Source organism: Dinoponera quadriceps, unplaced genomic scaffold (assembly GCF_001313825.1).
Source record: "Dinoponera quadriceps isolate SergipeBrazil2010 unplaced genomic scaffold, ASM131382v1 scaffold1742, whole genome shotgun sequence".
Taxonomy (NCBI): domain Eukaryota; kingdom Metazoa; phylum Arthropoda; class Insecta; order Hymenoptera; family Formicidae; genus Dinoponera; species Dinoponera quadriceps.
Window position 1 is genome coordinate 78,815 of NW_014555803.1, and position 27,597 is coordinate 106,411.

At 39.0% G+C, this 27,597-nt stretch overlaps 1 protein-coding gene across 2 annotated transcripts; it reads left to right on the top strand.

Annotated features, from left to right (window-relative positions):
• Positions 1 to 1,287: 1,287 nt before the first annotated feature.
• Positions 1,288 to 27,597, top strand: LOC106745437 (uncharacterized protein CG3556). Of its 2 annotated transcripts, none has more exons than XM_014621040.1 (7): positions 1,288 to 1,489; positions 11,329 to 11,441; positions 12,322 to 12,562; positions 19,010 to 19,257; positions 21,919 to 22,305; positions 24,539 to 24,940; positions 26,156 to 27,597. In XM_014621040.1, the coding sequence occupies exons 2-7, from the start codon at positions 11,369 to 11,371 to the stop codon at positions 26,215 to 26,217; spliced, it is 1,413 nt and encodes a 470-aa protein (XP_014476526.1). In that variant the 5' UTR covers positions 1,288 to 1,489; positions 11,329 to 11,368; the 3' UTR covers positions 26,218 to 27,597. The 2 variants fall into 2 exon arrangements, with proteins under 2 accessions (XP_014476526.1, XP_014476527.1); XM_014621041.1 differs by having other exon boundaries at positions 24,545 to 24,940.

The following is a 27,597-nucleotide window of genomic DNA, read 5'->3' on the forward strand; positions in this document are numbered from 1 at the left end:
ATTTAGTGACAGCGGATAGAGATCCAAAGTGATTGAAAAAGGCCCAAAACTCACGTTATAAAATAGCATTGTCAAATAAATTATCGCCGATTCGTTGCTTTAATTTTCACAAGAATATAGTTGAACAACTTCTGCACAACGTAAAGCCAAATGACGCTAATAACACAACCGAACGTGTTTACAAACATAAACTGCCTCTTCAGCTCCAACTATTATACAGTAGTATACAGTAGTATACAGTAGACGGAGTGCATGTTCTATCCGACAATTTAGTAGTATTTTACGGCCGAGAAACATTCATATGTATGTCGATTTATCATACTTATGTCAGGTTTAGTGTTTTTCCTCTGTAGAGTGCAATGCAATTTAAATTTTTGCAATTTACATCGGTACATCTGCTTTTCATCCAAATTTCACGGCGTAATTTGATATCAATCTTTCCAACAAGCTTCACATGGAGAAAAATAATGAAGAAGAACTGCAAACTTTACGCTATCGTAGTAAATATCATCCAATATTTTAATTGATTCTTCAGGTGATTTTATAAAGAAGTGAGCATATGTTCATATGAATTTTTCCTTATAAATTAACCACAAAATTCAACTCCAAAAATATTGGACTAAACCTAACCGACAATTAAAAAGGAAGATCCCGCAAGATCTCCTGAATTAAAATAGAATAACATGGGGATGAGCTATTGAGCTCATGCCTTCCAAAATATCTTCCGTATCGTACAAACTTTACTAAATATCTCTTTCGGGACAGATCATAGAGAATGGGGGTTATAAACAAAAATATTAGACAATACTTAAGAAACACCCTGTACATTCCTTGATTTACTTGATTTTTGGCTTCCGAGTTAACACCGCGTCCACCGTGGATTTGTTTCCGACGATTCATGAACATTTCACTTCACCTCTTCAGTGCGAAGTGCGACCCGAGATTTATTTATGACAGCATAAAATTTGCGGTCTCTAAATAAAATTACACATCATTTTCCCAAATTGTTTCTCCGATAATTTAGAATGATTAAACAATTTGTGCGTCGTGTCGGATCTGAAATATTTTCCCTCCTGATCGTATGCTTTTCTTAACCGCCATATCGGTTTATTGGAACTTGTTCGGAATTCGGAGGAACGCGCGGCGCGAGGCCATCGCTAACGAACGGAGTGTTCGTGAGGGAGAGAGGGCGGTTCTCCAACCCCTAGCGCGTCGCGGCTCCCCGCGNGCGCCGCCGTTCCTGGGTTCGGTCTGCATTGCGCATTCACGAGACAGGCGCATCGTGGCGGCACCCGTCGTCGCGCTTTCGTCGTCGCCGTGCACCGTCGTCGCCGTCGTCCTCATCGACGCCGCCATCGAGTCAGTTTTGGCGGCGGCCTTGGTAAGGAGCCACAGCGCGCGCTCTCCGACCCCGCGAGGAACAGGAAGGAGGAACAGAAGCCGAGTCTCCACCGTCCGGACAAACAAGACGATTATTTCACCCGCTAAGGTAAGCGGAACCTTCGACCTCCGCACAATCGGGATTAAGGGTCCGGCGGGGTTACCGCGCGAGAGCTGACCGACACTCTCCGAGGGAAGATTCGAGAGCTCGATTCAAGAGTCGTCGGGTTAGGTGCCATCGGCTTTCGCCTTTGCATACGAGGAGGCAATCGGATTATAGCCGAATCGCACGAGTGACTAAACGTGTAGGTGATTGAAGGTTGACTCGATGTCACGCTCGGCAGAGTCGTCGCTTTGTCGTCCGACAACGGCTTCCGCCGAAAAGTTTCGCCTTTTTTTCCTTCGTGTGAATTTAGCGCGGACTGACCATCCGACGAAGCTCGACGAGGGCGCTCGCGGGTTTCGGGGATATCTCCGAAGAGGGTATTTTCACACGTAGCACTGAATTTGATATCGGACTGTCTAACCGTGCGTGTTGCGTCGCGGCGACGTGGAATCGATTAAAATACTCGCTCCGCTGCAAAACCGGGACAACGGGAGCCCGAATCGCGTTATGTTATTCGCGTGCGATGAAATCGCGATCGAGACGGATGCGTTCGAATTGAAAATAAAAATAAAAATTCGAGAGAGAGAGGAAAAATAGCGCGCACACACGTACGCTCCGTTTGGCGGTCTCTTCGGTGCCGCAGAAAATATTCGCGGCGTGAGCTAAATCACATCCGGTGATACATCGCGATATCATTGGAATGAAAATGCAAATGGGGGCAAATGAAAATGTAAATATGGAAATTAACTGAACATATATAAATTAGAACGTTTGATTTTATGCAAACGAAGTTACATTAAACGCAGACGGACAGTTTATCACGTACTCAACGACTTTTCATACGCGAGTGCGTTCTTCGTTTCATCTTCCGCCGCGCCGTTTCATCTTCCTCTCTTGTGGAGGCGCGTAAAAGATTTCAGCATAATCTCTTTATACTATGAAAGAGGAAAAGAAAGAGAGAGAGAGAGAGAGAGAGAGAGCGCAAGTTCAAAAATTGCAATCATTTTCTCCGCTGGAAGTTTGCGGCTGAAAAAAGAAGTCTCGCGGCTCTCCGAAACTAGTTCGCGCTACGTACGTGCATCGCATATCACGTCGCCCATCATTCATAAATTTCCTAGTTCTAGATTATATTGGGTCAACCGAGTAGATCGGCGCGTCGTTCTATTCGCCGCCGTGAGAATGAATATTTCACCGGGCGGCACAATTATAAAGTCCGGATAATTGGCGTCACGTAAATACGAAGTTCACGTCGCGAGACTCACCTTGATTTTACCGTCCGGCTATAAAGGTTATTTATTACTACTGCCTGGCGCGCGCGCGCGCGCGCTGCAGTCTTCGATTTCGACTGTACATTCCGCCAACTCCTACGAAGTAAATATTATCAATCTCGCGATAATTAACAATAATTGCAGCGACTGTACCATGTGCGACGTATTTACGTATATATGTGCAACTTCGCGAATAAAACGCAACTTTCGCAAACCGATTCCGGATGAATAATTGACCGGGTATTCCCCCTCCCGGAAGCGCAGCCCGATTCGGCTCTCGATATATCCCAATGTCCATCCGCCCTGTTTCTTTATTCACGCGCCACTTCGAGATTAACCTCGAGAGTAACCCTGGCCGATCGTCGCGTAAAATTCACATCACAGCTGTACACGCGAAATCTTGTTGTTATGTAATTATTCACGCCGGAGAGCCCGTCGATACCGACATCTACTTTCGCGCAACTCACTCTCTCTCTCTCTCTCTTTCTCTCCCTCCCTCACTCTTTGAAATTTCCAGCTTCCTTGCTGGAAATTCCTCGAGAAGACTCTCTCTCTCTCTCTCTCTCTCTTGCATAGCCGTCTCGTCTACGCTGTTGCTGGATATTAAGCCTCCTTTGTACAATCAGGTATATTACATAGGACGGTATTATATTGCTCTCCCGTAGGCGCGCACACCGTTGAGCTTAACCACTTCAAAAGCCGCGCTCGGTCAATAACCCGGTGTATCGTTATCAAACTCTCTCTCTCTCCCCCCTCTCTCTTTCTATTGTGATTATTATTTCCTTTTTTTCCCCTCATGCGTCTCTGCGGCGGAATTCCGTTGATATTGGAAATTGCAGACTCGCAAGTCCGATATATTGAAATTAGATTCGGAAACTGTATGTATTCTTTTCTACAAACTCCCAGATTCTTCACGATCTTTTTTCTTCGACCATGAACGCTGTACGAGGGCGCGAATCGGAGAGAGAGGAGAATGTTAAAGTGACACATAATGAGTTAACATTATACGCTCGTTACATCGTTATCGCCGGCAGCAAAGCGCAAACGGATATCCCGCGCGGAGCAGTGTGTACTCGGCGAATCTCAATTATACCCATAATTACTTCGACGACGGCGCGGATTACGCCGGAAACTTCGGGGCGCCCGTGTCGGAGGCAATCGGCTACATCTCTTCTCGCCGTTTATTATGCAACCTCGTTTATTGTGCACTCATTATTCCGCGGAGCGAGAACGGTAGTCCGCGCGACGTTATCCGATCGTAACTTCGCTTATTGCGCCGCGCGAAGCGCTCCCGACAATTACGCGTGTCGCCGTATTTCGCTGTGTCGAGCTTCTCCCTCTCTCTCTTTTTTTCCCTCCCGAAAAACCCCGACGACCACGATGGCGTTAATTCGTCTCCCCGCGAGTCCATTAAAAGGCGATACCGTACACTCGACACTTCGCCGCCACGTGCGAGTCAACGGACGGCTCGGAAAGGCGGCAATCATCTCGTTAAAAAAAAGAGAGAGAGAAAAGGGAAGAAGCAGTCGGAGGACGACCGTCGGTGGCTCGTCGGGCAAGAAGGGAGGGAGCGAGCTCGGAGTTTCAGCCGGACTCTGCGTGTAATCCTAAACGATTGCAGCGAACCGCAATGAGGGCTATTGCATTTTGCAGTTTCGGAGAGCTGGCGCCAGCTAAGCCGTTTAGCCGGGGCTCTAAGTGAGTTCCGAGTCCCCGGAGAACAATAGTATATACCCATTGCGCGCGGGGCAATGTTTAGAAGAACCCGAAACAAGTCGGGCAGGGGCGACGGAGAGAGAGGGGATGACTGGGATTCGAGCCACCCGGGAGGATAACCGAGCTTTTATCCATTGCACCCGCATGGCCCGCGATATTGCATTCCCGTCGCTATTATCGCTTCGCATCGACGTTTCCGACCGCCGCACGAAACCCGCTGTAACGCCATTACAGTCCGCGTTGCCGCGGAACAGTCGCAACTGCCCTGCTCATCCACCCTCTCTCTCTCTCTCTTTGTCCGTCTGTTCCGTTTTCTCTCTCTCGCTCGCAGCGGAGGCAAGGGATGCGCTCGGCGGAGGTAGCTTCATCCAACCGGACGCACCGTTGCTCCGCCGACGTCGTCCGAGCGATAACGGAGCTGCACAACAACCCCTTCCGAAATCGGGCGTATTATCGGAACAGCTTGGCGGAGTGTTAGCAGCGGGCCGACGGCGGCCGTGTAAATCCGCGCATCCCGCGTATTTCGACGGAACACACTGAGATTTTCCCGAGGGCGAATTCCGTTTTTTCCCCGCTCCTTTCTCTTTCTTTTCTTCTTTCTTTTTCGTCCCTCCTTCCACCTAAACATATCTGTTACGCAAAAGTGCCGATACCCGGACATGTGCTTACTTACACGGGAGAAAAATGTCGCTGGAACAACAAATTGTTAGTTGATGTTTGTTACTGAAAATCCAATTGTGTTGTTTCAAGTGAGGCTTCCTACGCACGTTTCTTGCCGTTTCAAATCGTGTCATTTAACACGATCGGACGTGTTGACTGATAATTTAACACGATTAAACGTTTTAAATGACGCGATTTAAAGTGGCAAGAAACATGTAAAGAAAAAGCGTGTCATCAGACAAACATGTCATTTTCAGACGTTTTATGCCTGTAAAAACAATATATTTGGATTTGCAGTATTGACAACGAGAATATTTCTTACGAGGAAAAAGTAATTTTGCTATTGCAGCGAAATGTTGTTGCGAAAATGATAACATTTAATTGGCATTATTAAAATTAATACTCTTAACAAATCTTTTAGCTGTCACTGCAGTAACTAACAATTTGTTGTTTCACCAACATTTTTTCCCTATCGACACATTCTTGTTGTCTTACTCTTTCTAAATACGAATACTCAAACTTTCAACATATGCAACATCATATATAGGCTGTTTCGTAAATAAACCGACAAATTTCGCCAGCATATTTGGTAGGTCATTTTGAAAACAACAAATGTTATATAAACAATAGGTCAATTTAGTTTCGTTATCGAGATATGGACTGATGCGTCTAGTTATCGCGTTAGAAGATTGCATTCCCGTTCTGATTAATTGGAAAGCTAAATATACGTGAGCAGTTGATAATAAATATGAAAGAAGCTGCTGTTAGTATTAGCAATGATCTTGCTGATATTGCGTGGAAGCGATCAATGGAAACACGTCTACTTGCGTTCACAGAAGCAAGAAGTGTTCATTTTGAACAATACGTGTAAATATTAGTACAATATGTCTTAAACGCAATTTCCCACAATTTCAAATATATAATTAAACAAAAGTTAAGTAACTTGAATATTTCTAATTATTTATAGCTTATATCAATAAGTTCATATTTCGATAACGGAGCAGGACTATTATGGATTTGTTCGGAATCGATTTCGATCTGAATCTTTTAATTATTTCCTAGATTTTCTCTTGTATTTTATAGGAAATAATGAGTAATTCCGATCGGTATCAATTCCGAACGAATCCATACGTGCTCTGAATTAACTTATTGTTTATATAACATTTTTTTCGTTCAGAACGACCTCTCAAATATGCTAGCGAAATTTGTCGGTTTCTTCGCGGAACACTGTACATGTACATGTATATTGAATACATATATAAATATTTTATATTTAAAGATTTATGAATGATTCAGAATGTTATATTTAACGTAATTCGTATTTACATAAGGACCAAAACGACAAGAATGTTCACCGTTAAGTAAGTATCCAGGTATGTTTGACGCTCTTCTCCCGATACTAAGGTACGTCCTTACCTTAATATCGCGGGAAGAGCATCAAATATCCCGAGTTTCACGCTGCGGCGGTCGCGGTGAGACAATCGCCTTCGCGATCGGGAAACCTCGGATCGCTTCCGTTTCGTGTTTATTTTTACTCGCTCTTCATTCTCCGTCTGTTTTTACCCACGGCCTTGCACGAACGCTCGTCCGAGTGTGTCTCGCGTGTGTCGGTTACATAAGCCGAGCTACGTCAGCCGAAAACAGGTGAAGCGTTCGCTTCGATTCCGCTGGAATATTTAAGGCTCTCCGAGGCGCTCGTGACTATCGGACGAAACCGACGGACGACTCCGCAGGTATCTTCGGAGAGAAGAAATTAGCATGGCTGGTACATAATAAATGCAGTTTTTAGCGGCGAGTTAGGAGGATTTATAACGAGTGTTATTACTGCCGCCGCCGCGGCGGGATCCATTAATTCCGTCGTTCCCCGGGTTAGAATTACATGTGTTATCTCTCGCTGGGAGAAGCGAAGTAACATCTTCCAGAGTAACGGATGCGCCGGACGAGCCGCGAGAGTCCTACTTTTAAGTTCGTCGCTTCTCGAAAGCCGTCTATCTCGACCGGACTTCATCTACGTAACGAGGAACGGGAATACACGCCGGGGGATTTAATTATAGCGGGTTCTGTCGCGAGACGGCTGCGTAAAAATACCAGCGTCGAATGGAGACTTATTAATACAACGCAAAGACGACGCGCGCGCGCGCCCCGCACACGGGACGGAAATAGAGAGAGAGAATGCAAGTCACGATTTTAATTCAACCGTATTTGTGCGTTATTTCGAAACCGACTACGAACGCGTTCGGTTAGCAACCCGCGCTCTATACTCTTTCCCGACATCGCAGCGGCGGCTCGATAGAGACGGGGATGATGCCGCACGATCACGAGCGTGCGATAGAGGACGCGCGTCGTCGTCGCGAGCAAGCGGACTACGAGCGGAAGAGAGCGAGGAAGGAAGGAAGTAAAGAGCGAGAGAAAGCGAGAGAGAGAGAGAGCTTCCCAGGTATACATACCTGTCTACATAGTTACATGACTCCGTGTATGTGTTTGTACATATGTATGTACATGTATATATACGTTGACTCTCTCTCTCGGAGAGGGCGACAGGCGCCACGATATCGATCCCACGCAATATCGCGCGCGCTCGAGTCCGTGTTCCACGGGCATACCGACGCCCGACGTCCCTTGTGTTCCACTTGCCGGTATATCCGACAGACACACGATTTATCATCCATGCCCGTGTCGACACGCCGCACACAGGTGCGCGTGTGCACACGTGCGCACGCTCGCGCGCTCCTCATACGCACGCTTCCGACACGCGTCCGTGTACACAGAGTGTGTACATGCGGCGACGCCGGCGCGCCGGTCTTTATTAAAACGTTTCATCAAGCCACCGACCAGGCCGCACACGCTTGTAGATTCGCCGATAGCCCGCCGCTTGTCGATTCCGCGCGCGATCGATCGCGCGCGCGCGCACGCTCCATGATGTCCACGCGGTGTCCTGGAAAAAGTAAACACCGATGAATCAGACGCGCGGTTTTCAACGCCAAGAGTCCCTGTCGAAACTCGCGGGGCGCTCCTCGGGGAGGGGAGAGTTCGACAGTCTTTTCAGCTGATAAGCAAATAACGCAAATTTCATTTATATTCTTTTATCTGTGAGAAACGAATAAGTATTTCAACGTTCCGACATTAGTATCATTTATATTTTGCATAACATAACTTGGTCAATGATCAATATTATAAATTGAAAGCTTGCACGATCACATTTGCTAAAGAGTTGTTCTATCGACTCTAGAGATCCAAAGTTATGAAATATTTATTTCTTAGGACGTTGTTTACAAGAAAACGCGGTGACACTGTACTGTAGGTTGAAGGGAAACAGGGGTTATAATGGTCCCTAACTAAAATGGATTTAAAAAATTGGTTTTTGTTTAAAATAATACACAGTGTTTCGTTATAAAATTATACATGTATTCGAAATAAACTTTTAGAAAGGATGACAATAAACACGATCATGAATTTTTAATGTGGATACTGACTTACTTGTCAGAAGATACAATCTGTCAGAAGAACAGCGAAGTGTAGTGCAGACAGACTATGTGTGCATAAACTATAGATCATTACTTGCATTCATAGTCAGATGTTATATTTAAGACCATCTTAAGTTCATCTTCCATTACTGTTCACTTTATTGGTTACGAAGCGTCTGAAAATGAAGTCTTAAGAAGTCTTAAACATCGCATCTGACTATGAATATTGACCTAAGAGGGACCATAATATCTACAACATAATACCATCTTCTCCTTTACTAATATCAATAATGCTAATTGCAATGAAAATTGGAAATATTATACGCACGACCCGAATAAATGTATCTAGTCGGCCTGAGTCAAAAACTACGCAGCAATATGTTAAAATTTGTCCTTGTTCAAACTTTTGTGAGAAGTTTTTAACACACATGTTAATTTAATATATTGTGTTTATGTTATCTCACTATTTTATATTGAGTCGATATTCAACATATGTAAGTGCTGAAATAACACGTTTTATACTTCAGAAAGAGAATGTGAATTAATATATCATGGATGTTAAAGAATTTTATTGAATATTATTGATGACATATATTGTATGTTAAAATTTACAGACAAGATGCGTTAATTATCCTCAATAACATTGTCATCTTAAAATTTAGACAATACAGAACACAGAATATAGCTAGAATATAAAAGTAGTGTAGTATGTCTAAGATAGGCGACTTAAGGTCGCAAGTTTCAATCTCATCAGTGGTAAGCATATTTTTCAAACGTGATATTGATTGAATCAATTAAATAGTATATAGTTAAGAAGATTTCGAGCAAAATTATTGACGACATTTTAAGCAGCACGATGAAAAAGAAGTGATACATAACATTTTTTCTTAATATAAAAATATTTTTATTATATTTGACATTATAAATATATCAATTTAATATACAATTTGCTTGCAAATAATATCAAAATGTCACATTTTATAAATTAATTTTTTACATAATATTTGTGTCACTTTTTGACATATTTATCTTATGTTAGATTAACACAAATTTGGATGGACTGTTTGGGATATGTAAAATATATTCAATTTAACAACTTTTTTTACTGTGCAGTAGCTAACAAGTTAGATTGAATCCACTAAAATATAAAATCAGTTTTATTATCTAGCTATTGTCTAGCCATTACGTATCAAATGTGATAGAATAGATAAAAATCATATATTCTAAAATATATGATCTAATTACTATATAGCCACCACTGGCATTTAAAAATAAAATAGCATATCAAAATTGAGAATACATCATTGCATAAAAGTCTGAAGAAAGCAATTGAAAAGTGAGCGTTATATTAATGTCTGATTTTTCTCAAAGTACTAACCTGACTTTTCGTCTCGTAATTTTTTTATTTAACCATCAGCTAACTTATTTATCTAGCCGTTATATTAATATGATCTAGCCATGATTTGTTCGTTTTAGTTGAGCCAAATTTTTTTGCCTTTAGAATGAAACAAATGTATAACTTTGAAAGGAGAAAGCATAAAAGGAAAAAAGCAATGAAGGGAAAAAGCATAAAGTTCCAGAGTGTAGTACTGCTTCAACTGAAACGAACAGACCTATCATCTAACGAGAACCACCGGGAGAAATAAGTGTTACGTTACTGGCTAGATATCCATGAGATTCAATATCTACCAGTTCCGAATAAATAAAAATAAAGAAAGATTGAGAAAAAAAATATAAGCATGTATTTAAAACTTAAATTTTACCCGCAGCACTAATTTGTTAAGGTTTAATTAATAACTAAACGCATTAAGAGAAATTAAAAATGCCAAGTTGCCGAAGATCGATCAATGAACATGCTCGCACAAACGGTTTATAATTAATTTAAATTCGGCAAGAAATTCGTGGGAAATAATAACATGGATGATTAATTAACTGGATGAATTGCGAGCGGACTGACAATAAGCAACCTACCAACCATACACATATACATCTCTTAACATGCGACATCGTCGCAAGATAGATACAACACGCCGTCATCGACGGTCTCTCACGGACGCCGAGCTAATCTCGATTAACGAGCGATCGCGATGGCACCATTTGACGTTGATCGTGATTAGTTGGCACGAGTAGTAGGATAATCGCCGCGTTCCCGGACGTATGGACGTTGTTGACACGTAAGTTAATTCGCAGGAGTTCCGAGTACGGAATTGGAACGTAGTGGAGTTCGAATGCAGTTCTTGCTTCCGCTTCCCTTTCCTGCCTTTCTCGTCCATTTTCTCTCTCTCTCTCTCCTCCCTCACTCTGTCACGCCTTATTCCGCCGTGTTTGTCTACGCGCCGAGAAGTTTAACGAAACACGCGAGAAAGGCTGGTGCGGGGATGTTTAAATATTCATGGTATATTCTATGGGAAGTCGGCGGGGCGGGCAGGGTTCGCGCGCGAACTTTCCGCCAAAAGATTTGCTCTCCGCGAGCGAGGGCATGCATACTGAGCGACATCGGGCGACGACGATTCCTTGTGACGTCGGCGGTAACTTTTCGCCCGGAATATTTCTCGAACGAAAGCGAGAGAGAATAATATTGAAAAAAAGGAAAGAAAGCGAAGAGATTCCCGCACGGAGAGAACTCCGATAAAAGTAGGATGACGTGCGCAGCGTCTTGCGGGACGCGTTCTCCCCACGTATGTGTGTGTGTGTGTGTGTGTGTGTGAGTAACCGAGTTCCGTTCGACTTTCAGGTGTGATAGTACAGGCGCAATTTGAGACCAGGCGGGTGTGATGTGGGGAAGAGCGAACATGGCGGCAGTGACCCTTCTTCTAGGATGGTTGTGCGTTTTCGCTCGTGCGGAAGGTACGTGTGCGTAATCTACGGAAAGAGTTGAGAGCGCGTCTCGCATTTCAGACACGTTCCGGCTGCCGCGCTGATTTTCCTTGATTACTTCCGAGCGCTTAACTCGAGTTTGAATAATCGGAGACACGATGAATAATTTGCATAATTATTGCAATTCGCGGAGTATGCGTTTGCTAATTCGTGTCATTGAATCCTGCCCGAGTCGAAATTTTGGCCTTGTGTTAAACCTTTCATTCAGCAACACAGTAGAAACTAGATAACATAACACTAGATAACAACACAGTAGGATCTAGATAACATAACATCTAAAATCGGGACATAAAACGTCTGAAAGATATCTTACAGACTTATGTCCCAATTTTAGACGTTATATTATCTGACAATAGCAAAATATATGTTCAGTTTCCTAATAACATCCCAATAATATCCTAATCATATAATTTGTTCCTACTTTGACTTGGATGATGTCTTAAAATTTTTGTTTTCGTTGTTTTAGCGTCAAAATAAGTCTGTAGAATTAAAAGATCAAGATAGAAGTTAATAAATATCAATATTGTCAAAGTAGGTTTTTATTAATCCATAGGCATTTAAAAGGAAATTGTGAAGTTCAGTATTGTATTTTTAGCGGCGCATTAAGGGGTCACTTGTAAATTCGGTATTTATCAAACAAAATTACGTTCCTGAGAGGAACACTTGGGGCGTTAAGGGTTGATAGAATGAATAAAAATAAAAGTGACGAAACTAAATAAAAATAATACAAATAAAACGTGGCAATATTACCTCTACGACAGTTAATGTGTCAAAAACGCGAAACGTAATACGCTCAAACCGATCTCGCAAGCTGTGAAAAATTACGGGGGAACATTTCGTCGGTCATCAGCGGGTAATATCGAGGTAACGTCTGCCGACGCCGAGGCGGAGACCATCCTGGAGCGAGCAGCCACGTGGCTGTGGAGTCAACGGGACAAGGACGCCGGATGGGGTAACGACACGCATCGGGTACTTCTGATTCTCCGTTTGGCGAATCTCTCCCGCGACGACAATGTCGCACCGCCGGCACCGCTCGAGTTGCAGCTCACCGCCAAGCAGATGGAACTAGAGATCGTGCTCTCGCTTTGGAGGTAGAATTGTGTTAATTAACTCGACATGATCGCATTCGCACCCCTTCTTTTATCCTTTGTTCTTTTTCCTTTCTTCCCTTTCCTTTTCTTCTTTTTTCCCGTTTCCCTTTTTTTCAAGAATCAAAGACGTAATATTGTCGTCCTTATTGAAATTGAAAATTTTTAATTTCGATTAGCTAAGGCTACTAATAAATTGTTATTATCTGAAATTTGTCTCAAGATATATTAAGAGAAATCACATTAAAATTATAGCCATTTTCGGCCACAACTATATCTTCTCCCGTTTTTAACCCAAAAAATAGTACACTAAGAGAAAAGATATTTGAAAAATAAAAAATATTTATTCCGGTGGATATATTAATAACATATTTATTTAAATGTCTTTCAAAATTCTTTCATTTAAATGGAATAAATTATTACTTTCATGAGAAGCTATAAATTGAAGAAAATATATATTTCCTTACTTAAAAAAATTTTTTTTCAGTGTAAAACATTTATGTTAGTTTAAGTAAATATGTTATTAGTATAGTTATTAATATAGTCCCATCGAATAAGTTTTTTATTTCTTATATTTTTATTTCTTATATTTTTTATTTCTTAGATATTTTTTCTCTCAGTGCAATAGCAATATGCATGTGAGGTTATTGTCACTGACACTACGGTAACATTTACTAGAAAAATGGTTCTTCTGGCTGTAATTCTTTTATTTATGCGATTACAGTTGTGAATGCCCAACATTTTTTTCTCGGTATACCTAAATTTTTATCTAGAGTTAAAGTAAATTTTTTAATTAAGATTTATAAATTAGAATTCACAAATATCATGTCAAATATATCGTACGACTCAACTAAGAAATTCCGATCTAACTTTAAATTCAAATCTAAATATCTCACATGAGGAGGAATTTCAAGTGACAACTATTACTACGGACTTAAAACTTATATTAATAGTTGCGACTTAAAATTGGCTTCAAGTGAGATACGTGGATTTTAATTTAAAGTTAGATCTGAATTTTCCAGTTGAATCACGATTACGAGTGTAACGTCACGTGTATCGTCAAATTTAACTGAAAAACTCAGATCTAACTCTAAATTAAGATCTAAATTAAAATCTGAGTGTTTCACATGAATAAGTTTCACATGAATAAGTTTAAGGTGACGACTGTTAACAGACCTCAAAACAACAGAGCTGAAAGTGATTTGATGAATGATTGTTGTAACGAGTGACGATTCGAACCGGAGAATCAAGAACCGAAGAAACGAATCGCGAATTTACTTGTCTGAACTTACTGGTAATGGACGTATGTACTTCGACCCGATCGGGAAACTCGGACAAAACAAATATGCTCCGCGCACATACGATCGATTTATAACGAGTAAACAATTTCTTGAGAGCGGGCAGTTATAGCCGGTTCAAGTCGAGCCGCGCAACGGATGTATAGATAATAACACTGCGGCACTTTTCATCGACCTATAAAGTTCACGTGCAGAGGGGAAGTTGAAGGGAACGGCTAGTTCTCAGAGCCGTACGCCTTGACATTCTTTATCGTCGAGTTATCGGTGGCGTACAGAGTCGGATCGTATAGACGCGACGTTCGCGAAAGAACGGCGTGCTTCGCGCGGATATGCGCTCGTCGGCGCGACGCTTCCGCGTTATCGATTCTTTCGTCAAAAGTGTCTACCTCAGCCGGTTGTCATTGTCAGTGCAAAGAGTATCGCTGCAAATTCAGACCATTAATATCCCAATTAATTGCAATTACGTCAGGCGTGATCATCCGCCCGCGCTCGCTTCCGGAATCAATTAATGCCCGACTTGTCGCTCTTTCTTTCAACCTGAATTTGAATTTTGAACTCACGATGGATTTTCCAGGTATATTCTGTGACTTTTCATGATCATATCATTATTGTTACGTTGCTATCGCGCAACTTTTCTACCGTACGAGGTCTGTTCAAAAAGTATCGCGAATTTTGAATTTCCGCGGGTTACGTATATTCGATTTTCGATTTTTTTGTGGCGTTATTACTTATGTTGGTACTCATGTCCCTCACTTATGCCGACAAGTTCGGCCATTTTGAATATTCAGTTTATCTTTGACAGCTGTTTTGCTTGGACGTGTTTTGGCTCGTCTTCGATTTTTGCCTATTCCAAAAAATGGGTCAAAGAATCTAACAAAATTAAGTGCGCGAACGCATTCCGAATGTTGACTGTGACATATGGTGAAGCTACTTTGGACCGAAGCAACGTTTATTCGATGGTACAAAATGTTCTCAGAGGGCCGAGAAGATGTGAACGACGAAGAGCGTGCCGGACGCCCGAGCACGTCAACAACAGACGAAAACATTGATGAAGTGAAGAAAATAGTATTGGCCAATCGTCGAATCACCGTTAGAGAAGTTGCTGAGGACCTAAACATATCGATTGGCTCGTGCCATTCGATTNACAGGTCGCCGCGAAATTCGTACCAACGCCCCTGCTCACACATCGTTGCTTGTGCACGAATTTTTGGCTAAAAACAACACACAAATGATGCCGCAGCCATCGTATTCCCCAGACCTGGCCCCCTGTGACTTTTTCTTGTTCCCGAAACTGAAGAGGCACATGAAAGGACGACGCTACGCTACGATTGAGGAGATAAAGACGGCATCGAAGGAGGAGCTGAACAAGATCACAAAAAATGATTTTTTGAAGTGCTTCGAGGATTGGAAAAAAACGTTGGCACAAGTGTATAATATCTGATGGGGATTACTTTGAAGGAGACAAAATAGATATTCATGAATAAATAAATAATTTTTGAAAAAACACAAAATTCGCGATACTTTTTGAACAGACCTCGTATATCATACCTGCATGACGATAACATAACGGTAACGACGGTAACCGTCGTCAGAAGTTACAGAGTAGGCCTACGGGAACCTCACTTCGCGCAACTCAACCTCCTTGGGGAGAAATTTATTATCAGGTGTGTGCGAAAGTTTCAGTCCTTCTTTCGCAAGTTTTCACTTTAATTTCATATTGTCGAAGAATTCAAACTTTCCCGTACACCTCAAATCAGAAGAAAATTTAGTTTTGTCATTTAGACGTCACTCATACACGATATGATGGTTTTAATAATTTAAATATATTTTATGAACTATTTATAAAGATATTGAATGAAAATAATGAAATATCATTCGTGCAATATATACTAATATAATATGAAATATCATTTGTGCAATATATACTAATGTAAAAAAATAAAGTTAATATTAATATATTTATTATAAAGTGATCAAACTTATACAGAGTGTCCCAAATTAATCTTACAGCCTATTTCTTTTTCCCATACGTTCATTAGCTCAGACAAAATAATTAATTCCTCACTAACTATTGAGAATTTTGCAAAATGGTACATGACTTTTCTGCCCAGTTTTACCCGTTCTATTTGTACACCATGGGAACCGAGATTAGTTTGGGACACCTTGTATAATCTTAAATGAGGATCGTTTGATAAATCCTTCGGAAATATATGAAATGGCGCCATTAATATCAAACTGACATCACAGTTGACGTCTGCCATCCTTCAAACCTCTACGCATAAAATTTCCGACAGATTCGTCAATTGGTTTTGTTGTGAACTATTATTGCTTTTTTTTAAAAATAGATAAAATCGAGATCCGAGCATCTACTAAATATTTGTTCTTGAAAGATTTAAAGCCTGTAAAAATCATCGATGATTAATACTTTGGATGAGTCCGCACTTTCAAATGCAACAGTATATAATTGGATAGCTGAACATGGTCGTACAAGCACGAGCTATGAACAACACTTAGATCGTTCAAAAACGATGACAAATAAAAAAATTATTGAAAAAAACTATAATATCGTATTAGAAGATCGCAGAATAAAATTATGAGATTGTGGGCATCTCAACTGAACGAATCTACAATACGTTACATGAAAATTCGGATATGAAAAACTATCCGCAAAATAGATGCTGCGTTTGCTTACTATTGATCAAAGGCGAGTGACTATTTCAAAGCGTTGTTGGGAAAGCGTTATTCAAAGAATTTTTTGCATCATCTTGTAACCGTTGATGAAACATAGATTCACTACTACATACCAAAGACAAAAGAACAGTAAAAACAATGGATTTCTCTTGATGAACGTACGCTAAAGAAGGCAAAAACAGTTTCATCAATTGGAAAGGTCATGGCAACAGTTTTTCGAGATGCGCATGAAATATTGCCTATCGATTATTATCTGTAAAAAGGAAAAACAATCACAAGAAAATATTTATGCATCATTATTGGACCAATTTAATGATGCAATCAAGGAAATTAATGATAGAATCAAGGAAAAATATTTCCATAAGGCGAAGAAAAAATGCTCTCTCACCAGAACAATGCACCAGCTCGTACGTTTGCAGTTTCAATGGCCAAATTGCATGAATTACGTTTCGAATAGTCGACCATCTAGCGTATTGTTCAGATTTAGCTCCCTATGACATTTTCCTGTTTTAAAACTTGATAAAATGGTTGAATGGAAAGAGATTTGGCTTGAATATTAAAATAATCCATGCTGTAAATGACTATATTGAGGAGAAAGATAAATCATATTATATGGAAAATATGCAAAAACTTGAGCATTCTAGACCAAGCGCATTAAGCTTCAGGTAGATTATATTTGAAAAATTAAAATTATTTTGCACTAAAAAATTATATTCTCATAATTCTAAGAACTTATCAAACGATCCTCATATAAAAATAAAACTTGTTCTAACATAAAAAAATTTGTTATTAATATGTAATTCCGCTAAAAAACATATTTTTGTCATTCAAAAATAATATTTATATATACAATATTTTATTATTGGAATTCTTGTTATTCAAGAATAATTTTTATAAATTGAGAGAAAAAATATGGGATAGAAAGAACGATACCGTAAAACGGAGTAACTGTGGTACAATTTTCACGTTTTTTCACTGGTAATTTCATTATATATGGAAATATGATTTTCTCATGCATGACGAAAGTTACATTGTTCAGCTAAATTGATTTAAACATTTTGAGATTTAATTTACATCAGAGAGAGTGAAGAATTTTTTTATTGTACTAATGTCAACCCGTGAAGTGGAGTGACTGTGGAACATCTTTTTTTTTCTTACAGTTTTGTATCTCTACTGGCTTCTGTATCAATTCCATCCGTTCAGTTCAGTTTATAGATTTCCTAAAGATGCTAGGCTATATAGACAAATTTTTAATTCGATCCTAAACCCATGAGAAGTCAAAAACCTCCAATAGTCATCTTTAACATATAATTTTGTCTGTAATAACTAAAGTTAACAAAAATATCACAAAAACTGTTAAAATGGAATTTAAAAAATTCAAGATAGGATTTGAAAATAAGAAACATCTCTTTAATTTGCAAATATGATCTCCCCATCAGACGAGAAAATTGCCTGACATCCTGCAGGGCTTAAATATAAAAAAATCATTATCAAAGTCATTATCAAAGTCATCAAAATCAATTACTTTACATTTTAAGAAGTAAATAATATTCCACAAGAGATGCTAAGTTATTTCCAACAGTAAACTTGTATCCAAAAACGTAGTAATAAAAAAAATATCTATTTAGCGTACTGAAGTTATTGATTGAAGCCATGGGAAATTTACTAATATGTTGCAATCATTAATAAAGTTCTCATTAAAAATGCGCCAGAACAAGAGACGTATTGGGAAGGGTATTGATGATGTCAAACTCGATTTCTGGGAACAATCAAAGCTAAATCACGGTTTTCCGTGACTACAGTATATATGAGCCTGCTATAATTTCAAATTTGAAAAGTGTTACCACAGCGGTCCCAAAATCACCCTGTTGTAAGGTATTTTCAAATTGATACAATTTTTAGTTGGAAGACATAATTTTTTCTATCCAATATTTTTCCCCCTTAATTCACAAAAATTATTCTTGAATAACATGAATAGATATTTAATGGAACTATATAAAATTTTTTTATGCACAGCAAGTTTTATCTTCATATAAGATCATATAACTTTTGCTTATACATAAGAATATAAGTCTTGAACTGTTGCTAATTTTTTTCCATGAAAAAATAGATACTATTATCCTTGCATTGGGTGCATGGTCTGTTTTATATTCTGACTCTGTACATACGGTTGCGCACGTTTGGTCTCGCGCTGGAAACTAGCCGACCAGTCTAAGTATTGAGGTGACATCAATACATCTGTCAGTCACACGAGGAGATTTCCCTCTTTCTTGTGGGATTTTGCAGCGAACATTTATTCTCGTTTACACCGCTCGTTATGATTTTATCGATAATATTTGAATTGAAAAAGTGTGCATCAATATCTCTGAAGAAGTTAAACGGAGATACGAGACAGGATTACGCAAAACACACATCCACGAAATATTGAATTTTTTTCTCGCGCATTCGCTCGTGTTCACAGACACAGGGAGGTCGGGTTTTCCCCGGTGCGGCTGGCGCGCTATACTCTGGCCTTGAACGCTATGTGCATGGACCCGAGGCAGTTCCACGGTCACGATCTGATCGGCACGCTGCAGCATCACGAGCCGCCGACCGATTACGAGTTCGCGCTGACCACGCTCGCGGCGTGCAGCGCTCAAGCACACGTGCGGAAGCGGCAGATTCGCCGCCTCCTGGACATCGCGAACGCCGCGCGGGACCATAATGTTGGTGCGTGACCTTAAGATCCATACAACGTCCGAATTCTTTAGATACTTCAAAGATCCTTTAAGTCTCCCAATCCTTCGCTGCAGTCGTCTCGATTATGTAAATTTACTCGGAAAATATATTTTCCGTGGACCAAGTAAATGTTACTTGATCCAAGTAAAAATTTGCTGAAAAGTATTGGATAATTATTTACTTGAATCTAGCATTTTTTTCTGTGCAACAATCGATAAATAATCGTAAAGTTGGCATGACATGCGATCTTCTTTTTTAGCTACTTTTAGCTATTTTTTCTTATGATTTTACTATATTAACTTCACGGCTATTTATTGATTGTTAAAGTAAAAGGGAGGATTTCGGAATACTTTACAAACGTATTCCCAATCGTTGTATGGATATATTCTTTTATTTCAATGTATTCCGCAAGAATTTTGGGCATATCTTTATTCACTTCTACCATCATTAATCAAGACGATCGTGGCGAGGAAATAGAAGCTTTAGAAAACATGAGTTTTTGTATCGCTTTGATTAAATCGTGTGATTATTGATAATATGATAGTAAATCGTTGGAGGAAATGAAACAAAATAATATTAGACGAGTATAACGAAGAAAAGCTCGAAGGCAACTTTTATCGATTTTGAGGAATTTTGAATAAATTTCCAACATGTAAAGGTATATATTTTTTTTATATATGCACTGAGAGAAAAATGATTGCTATTACTAAAATTATAGTTATTTTCGATGTCAACTGTATTTTTTTGTTGTTCAAACCAAATGTATTAGCGTCATTATGTATATAAGGTTATTATCACTGACGTTATAGTGACATTTATTATAAAATAGTGACTATAATCTTTTCACTATGTAATTATAGTTACAAATATCAGAAGTTTTGTTCATAATGTGCTTTATTATACGATCAGAGGTTAAAATATTTTGAAAAATTCAGTAAATTTGAATGGCATGTAGTCCTATCGTAGTATTTAAGTTCTTTTCAATCATAATGATAATTTTCAATCAAAATCGCAGTGAAAAATATAGGACAACTTACACTGAGAAAAGAAAATGGTTAATTTCATTAAAATTATTGTTATTTTCAGCGTCAATCATATTTTATGTCGTTTAAACAAAGAAATATTAGTGAGAATATGCGTTAAAATTACTGTTACCGTGGCTATAGTGGCAATTACTACAAAAATAATTTTCCTGACTATAATTATTTCACCGTACAGTCATATATAACAAACATATGACAAACATTGGCAACAAAAACAACATTTTTCTCTCACTCTTTAAATTGTTAGAGTGAAATCTTACTCGAAAAATAAAATAACTAGCAAATCATTCGAATTCAAATAACTTTTCATTCGTATAGAATGAATACTCTGAATCGTCGAGAATATTTTCATTCGAAATGAAAGAGCGAACCTGATACATTCCATTCGTTATGGGAACAAATTCACTCCAGTCGATCAAAACATCACTCGTATAAAGTCAGAATCCACTCTAAGCTTGAATGAAACGTTCAATCTTGCAATTTCGAGGGGTAATATTTTTACTACTGCTTCAAGTGAAAACACTATCGTTTTTCGCTTGTTTCGAGTGAGATTTCATTCCAAGAAATTTGAGAGCGATCATGCTGACAAGGAGTTGCAGTGGAAGAATGCACATACACAAGGAAAAATATTATTCCACTGCTAAGAAAAATACGATTAATCAATTTACTTTCCTTCTTTCAAGTTATCTTCAATAAAAAACATTTTTTTTATAATAGTCTTAAAATATACTTATCATAAACTTAAAGATAAATTCACTATCACGTATTCAAAAGAAAAATTTAGTCTCTCTTCAAGAATATTTGAAACCTTGGCTGAATTTTACTTCATTTACTGCTTTCAACTTTAAGTTTGAAAGATTGAATATTATTCCAAGTGTAATGGTAATGGTAATCGTCCAAAATGCGTTATCCTGTAAAAATAAACTACGAAACAAAACCCATAGGAAATTGGTATATCCATAATAAAATGCGTCGATGCGACTTTCAGCGTAGGGCACATGAAAAAAATAATTTAGGGGGACAGCAAATTTTATTCTGACATAGATGATCAATAAATAAATATATATATATATATATATATATATATATTTCTTAAATACTGTAAAATATTTTGTAGGTATTTTTTTAAACTTTATAAAAAAAAATTAAAAAATTTGATTATAATTTAAATAAGCACAAACTGAAGTTTATTTTAATTTAATATTCTTAATTGAAATATACTAAACTTAAACTAGGAAATATTTTCCAGAATATATTTTGAATAAATTTGATATTTTTTTTAAATGCTTTTTTTTAATGCTTATAAAGAACTTATGAGATATATTTACAAATATGTAATATAGACTTATCAAATACTTGAAACAAGTAATATTTATTTGTTGAATATAGTAGTTTTTCTGTGCGTATAAAGTTATTATTACCGTGATAATAATGGCACTCACTACAAAAATTTCTCGGCTATAAATTACTTCACCGTGCAATTACAGTTGCACATAACAAATACTTTTCTTCCGGGACAATTGCGTGCCAATAACCGGGATTTGTAATGTTTCGTGTCAAATGAAAGCTCTCTCGCGTTCATTTGTCATTTCCTTCCGAATGTTCGCAGACACCGTGGCGATGGTGATCCTGGCTCTGCAATGCATCGTCCAGGACCACCGACATCGGAATCTCCATCACTTCGTGCGCAACCCGTCGATGGGGCTGGCACAGCAGCAAAGGCTCGACGGCAGCTTCGGCGACCTGCACACCACCACGTTGGTGATGCAAGCGCTGGAAGAAGTGGAGAATGAACCAGCCGACAACTGGAACAGATCCGCTGCCTTGGCTTGGCTGATCAGTCAGCAACGGACAGACGGGTCCTTCCGGGGCGACGTCCGAGCCACCGCCGAAGCGATGTTAGGGGTTGCACCGCGTGGACTCGCCAGTATCCGAGCTCTCGACTGCGGACAAGGTCTCTCGGACAACTCGCCACCTCGTCTGACCACAAGCAATAGTAAATTTCTTATTTTGATGACAAGGGGATACAGTCAAAAAGTTCGGTCTTTCAGTCTCTCGCAATCCACTTCGCTGCATTCACACTGAGAGCAATCTCACTAAAATTATATAATCATTCTCGACCTCAACTATATCTTTTACTCCATTTTAACCCAGGAAATAGTAGTAGCAATCCACATGTAAGGTTATCATCGCACACTAATATTACACTGAGAGAAAAATATAGTTACTTTCGAAGACAACGATTCTTTTTTCTTTTTCTTTTTATTCTTTTTTTTATTTTAATCATAAAAATAATAGTAGCAACGTGCACGTAAAATTATTATCGCTGACACTGTAATAACACTATAGTAACACTTACTAGAGAAATAATTTTCTCGACCATTTTTATGGTTAAAATGAAAAAAGGATATTGTCGTCCTTGAAAATAACTATATTTTTCTCTCAGTGTACGTATTTTCTATTAGAACAAAATTGTGTTTTTCTACATTTACTGATTTGTTTTATAGCAAAATATATAATTTAGAGATTCAGCAAAATATATCTAGCGAATGACAATTAGTACTCTTAACAAATCATTTTGCTATCCATATAATAACTAACAGATTTTGTTAGGACAGCATAAAAATATCAACGAATTATTTTTTCCGTATATAATGAGGCTTATTAGAAAAATTATTCTCTTCACTAGAATTCTTTCTATTATGCGATTATAATTACAAACGTGAATGTAGTCAAGAGGGGGAGGGGACACTTGACCACTTTTAAATTTTAGCAAGGGAGAAGTAATTAAATTACAAAAATCATAAAAGTAAAAAAATGTAATTGATATCTTCACGGATTATAATCTACATTCTACAAAAAAGCTATAGTATATGTTTTGTAATTAAAAACTAATGACAAAGTACTAGCAATGCTTTGTGAAAACGAGTGTAATGAAAATTTATCAATTTCACCAACGTTCCTTGACCCAACTGTGCAACAAGCACCGTTAAGAGATCTTTTAGTTTATTGCGGAGGATGAAAATATGGTTGCGGCCAACAATGTCAGAAAATTGCCTCAGTGAAGTGCATATTAAGTATACACACAAAAGTGGTGCTCGTGAAAGGAAAGAAGCGAGAAGGAAAAAGAAAGTTTACTGAAGATCCGCGAAGACTTTGATATAAGTATGCTAATAAATTTTGTGTGAAGATATATTTTTGCTCCCTCCCCCCCCCCCCCCNGGTTATAAATACCAAAACTTTGTTCTCAGTGCGGTAGAAACAAGTTATTCATCGATCAAATAGTCACCGTGATTGCCTGTGCTCCTTCGCCTATGTTCTAGTGTTCATATATTTCCATCGTAGAAGTGGACGGGTTCACCGTCAGGATGAAAATCGAACCGAACTTTTCGACTGACTCAGTATCTTTAAAACCATATTTCTATCTCCGACAGAAATGCTTATTAATTTGAACTGACTGAGGTGACTCGGATTTATAGATCCCCGTGAGTATGCAAAAGTCGATCTATATTAACCAGACTTTGAAATCTTGGCTGAATTTTACTTCATTTACTGCTTTTAACTTTAAGTTTGAAAGATTGAATATTATTCCAAGTGTAATGGTAATAGTAATCGTCCAAAATGCGTTATCCTGTAAAAACAAACTACGAAACAAAACCCATAGGAAATTGGTATATCCATAATAAAATGCGTCGATGCGACTTTCAGCGTAGGGCACATGAAAAGAAGTAATTTAGGGGGACAGCAAATTTTATTCTGACATAGATGATCAATAAATATATATATATTTCTTAAATACTATAAAATATTTTGTAGGTATTTTTTTAAATTTTTAAAGTTGACATAAACATACGAAAAAAAATCTTGTTGTTTAACTAATTATTAACTAGAAAGGGAACAACCAGATGCGTTCTGGTTGAAGGAAACAGAATTTCTAATTTCTATGACCAAATGTGGCTCTTATAACCAGAAATTGTGTTTCTTTCAATCAAAATGTATCTGATCGCTTCTTTCTTCTGGTTAATGCAACTAAACTTTTTTCCGTATATATACCTTTTCTTCATAAAATGACGCCTTAAAAATCAACTCCTAAGATATTGACAACACTTAGAAAACACTCACTGTATATTTATTTATTTGCTACGACAGCATGAAATGTGCTGTCCCTCTGAAATATGTTTCTCCTTACAAGTGGAAGGGACGAAACGATGGTCTCTTAAATTTACGAGTTGCAGACGTCGCGACATCGGACAACCATAGCGAGACCGCCATGCCGTCGTCGGCGTCGGCGGGCAACGTGAGCAATGTGGAAGCGACGATCGCGGGCACTGTGGCACCGATGCTGGTGAACGTGTCGTACACCCTGTGGGTCGGTAGTAATTTGAACGAGACGTATAACCTGATGGTAACCGCACCCAAGAACGAGACTTTCTACGGTGTGATGTTGCTGGCGGCGGAAATATCGCCCCATTTCCAATTCACCGCGTCCGAATGGCCTAACGGTCACTACGTTCACACGCTGGCCGGCTACAAGGAGGAGCCGATGTCTTACCACTATTGGTTGCTCTACAGACTGCCGTCGCCGCCGGAGCCTTCCTCGCCGCCCGGGAATCAGCTGGTCGCACCTGGAGGTACGATTCGACTGAACGCTGCATCCAGCTTGCTCTCGATTACGCCAGTGTTATTCTTGCAAATAATAACAATCGCACCACGTGAGCAACAGGATCTCGCGAAAAATACAAAAAAGGACGGTAGATGTATGAAAAGAAAAAATAAAATATCTAAAGGTAAAACGGAGAAGATACGCAGAGAATTTTCCCATTGATCTTCTTCGTCTGGTTAGATAACTTGAAAGAAATACAACGATTTTGATAATAATTTAGAGGAAAAGTACTAAAATCGACACAGGTGTGGTAAACCGATATATCTATGTTTCACGGCTGTAAAATATTGAACTCTGACAGATAGAAGATGAACTTCGTCTACTGTGTCTACAGTAGTTGCAATTGGCACTTTTTGCGTTTGCAAGCACGTCCGACTGTTATAAGCGTCGTTTGATTTTTTGTTACACTGATTTCTGTTGAACTATTTTCTTGTGAAAATTAACATGACAAAGCAACGGTAATTTATTTGACAGTACTATTCTACAGTGTGTGAGTTTTAAACTTTTTGAATCACTTTAGATCTTGTGCCAATCTCTATTCTCTGTTATTGAACCATGCAAGAAAAATTTATTAGGTAGTTTTATAAATCAACATACTTAAACTTTACTATGAAATATCATTTCACAGGATACAGTTAAAGCTACCGGTGACTGATTTTGTCTTGTTTTCTTATTCATTCTTATTTGTTTATGGTGATCGGAAAAAAGTCGAGGATTTTCGCATAATAAAAAATATGTAAGATTAAAGACAACATATAATAATCATACAAAATAATGTAATTTCAGTGTTTTCATTTGATTTTTTCGATAATTTTTTATAGATAGGTATCATGGATATGTCGGTTTTGAGGCCTAGTATCTAGAAGCGTCAATCTTCAAACATCTTAAAAATATATTATTTGAAGGGGAATATGTAATAATTTTCATAAGACTATCATATTTTTTTGTAGAGAAGTGTTGCTAATAGTTTGGTAGAGAAACGTTGCATCCATGTAAATAAATTTTAACGTTACACCTTCATACAAATTTTAGAATCCAAAAGCAAAATCTCAGGTTTCGATATTTTTCGCTAAATATATCGAATGTGGTGTATGCCAGTACATGAAATTATTATGCGATGAAATTCGTGATGTGTAATGAATGAAAAACGCAATTTCTATATAACCGCTTTGTACTTGCTCAGGTGTCGACGACCTGCAAATCAGCGAAGGGGAACACTACCTCTTCTGGTACAAAAAGCTGTGAAGTGCGCGGCGAGAGGAGCGAGAAAGCAAAATAACAAGACGTAACGAAGAGAAGGTGACACGAGGAAGACTGGGGAAGGGAGCACAACCGCGTAAGAGCAAAGCGAGAGGAAAATAAAAAGTTGTACGAATGAAACAGAACGATAGAGGAGAAAGGAAGAGAGAGAGAGAGAGAGAGAGAGAGAGAGAGAGAGATCTCGAAGCTCTAGAGCGAGATCCAGTATTCACTGCCATCGCTAATCGTCGACACGTAAGAAAAAGAATACGCGCAATACGAGAAGGAGGGGATTTAGACGAAAGAGCATAGGCATAGGTACACGTACACAAAAAGAAAAACAGACGTACACGCGCGTGCACACACACACAGTCACACACACGCATGCATACGTACTATTACACGCGGAGTTGGCAGTGATTTTTGAAACTCTGTTCTAGTGGCTATCTCGAAGGACCCAGGTAGAATGAGACACTGATCTCGATCGATATTCCGAATCGATATCACACACACACCACACACACACACACATACACACATGTACACATACACGCATACATAGTCAGTTGCATTCGTTAACATGTTGAACGCCGCGATAGTGCTCGGTGATTAGACGAAAACGCGTCGAAGAAGAAGAGACGTATTCCTGAAATCCTAGGAATTTTCTAGAATTTGTTTAGAAAATGCATCAGACATCTTTTAGACGACTTTAGGGAACTTCGGCGCTGCTCTGGTATTCATCGACGCGTTGCAGATTCTCGTGTGAAATACAACCAGCTTGTACGTATATTTAATGAGCAACGTATTTAGCGAGCTGACACAGCGACGGTCGACGTATTCGTATCGGCGATCGCGATTTATTCATGTTCGTTTCACGCATTTGCAGCACGTTCCCGCGATCTCGATCGTGCGCAAGGTCGAGCCGAAGTTCGCGCGGCGTTCGACACGTTGACTACGAAGCTACGAAGCCACGTAACGTTTTCTATGAAACTACAATGCACAAGCATACTTGTACTTATCGTAATTAATTCGTACTCAATAAAACCGATTAGCCGTACCGTAATAGCGAATACCCGCTCCCGATGTTCCCGTTCCGGTTGTACGCGTTGATTTAGCGTAAGTACCCCCCCCCCCCACAACATTAAGAGAATATACGACAAATAAGTAAGTAAATAAGCAAATGAATTTGGCCTGCTGCTGCTGCTGCTGCTGCTACTGCTGTTGCTGCTGCTGCTGCGACACGCTCGACGAAAGAGACAGGCTAAGGTGTATCATGAACATCATACTTTCATTTGCACGCACGATGTATCGTTTTTCCGAACGGCTCGAATGAGATGTACGATATGGTTTTTTTCTTGGGGTCAATAAAAATATGAATAAACTACA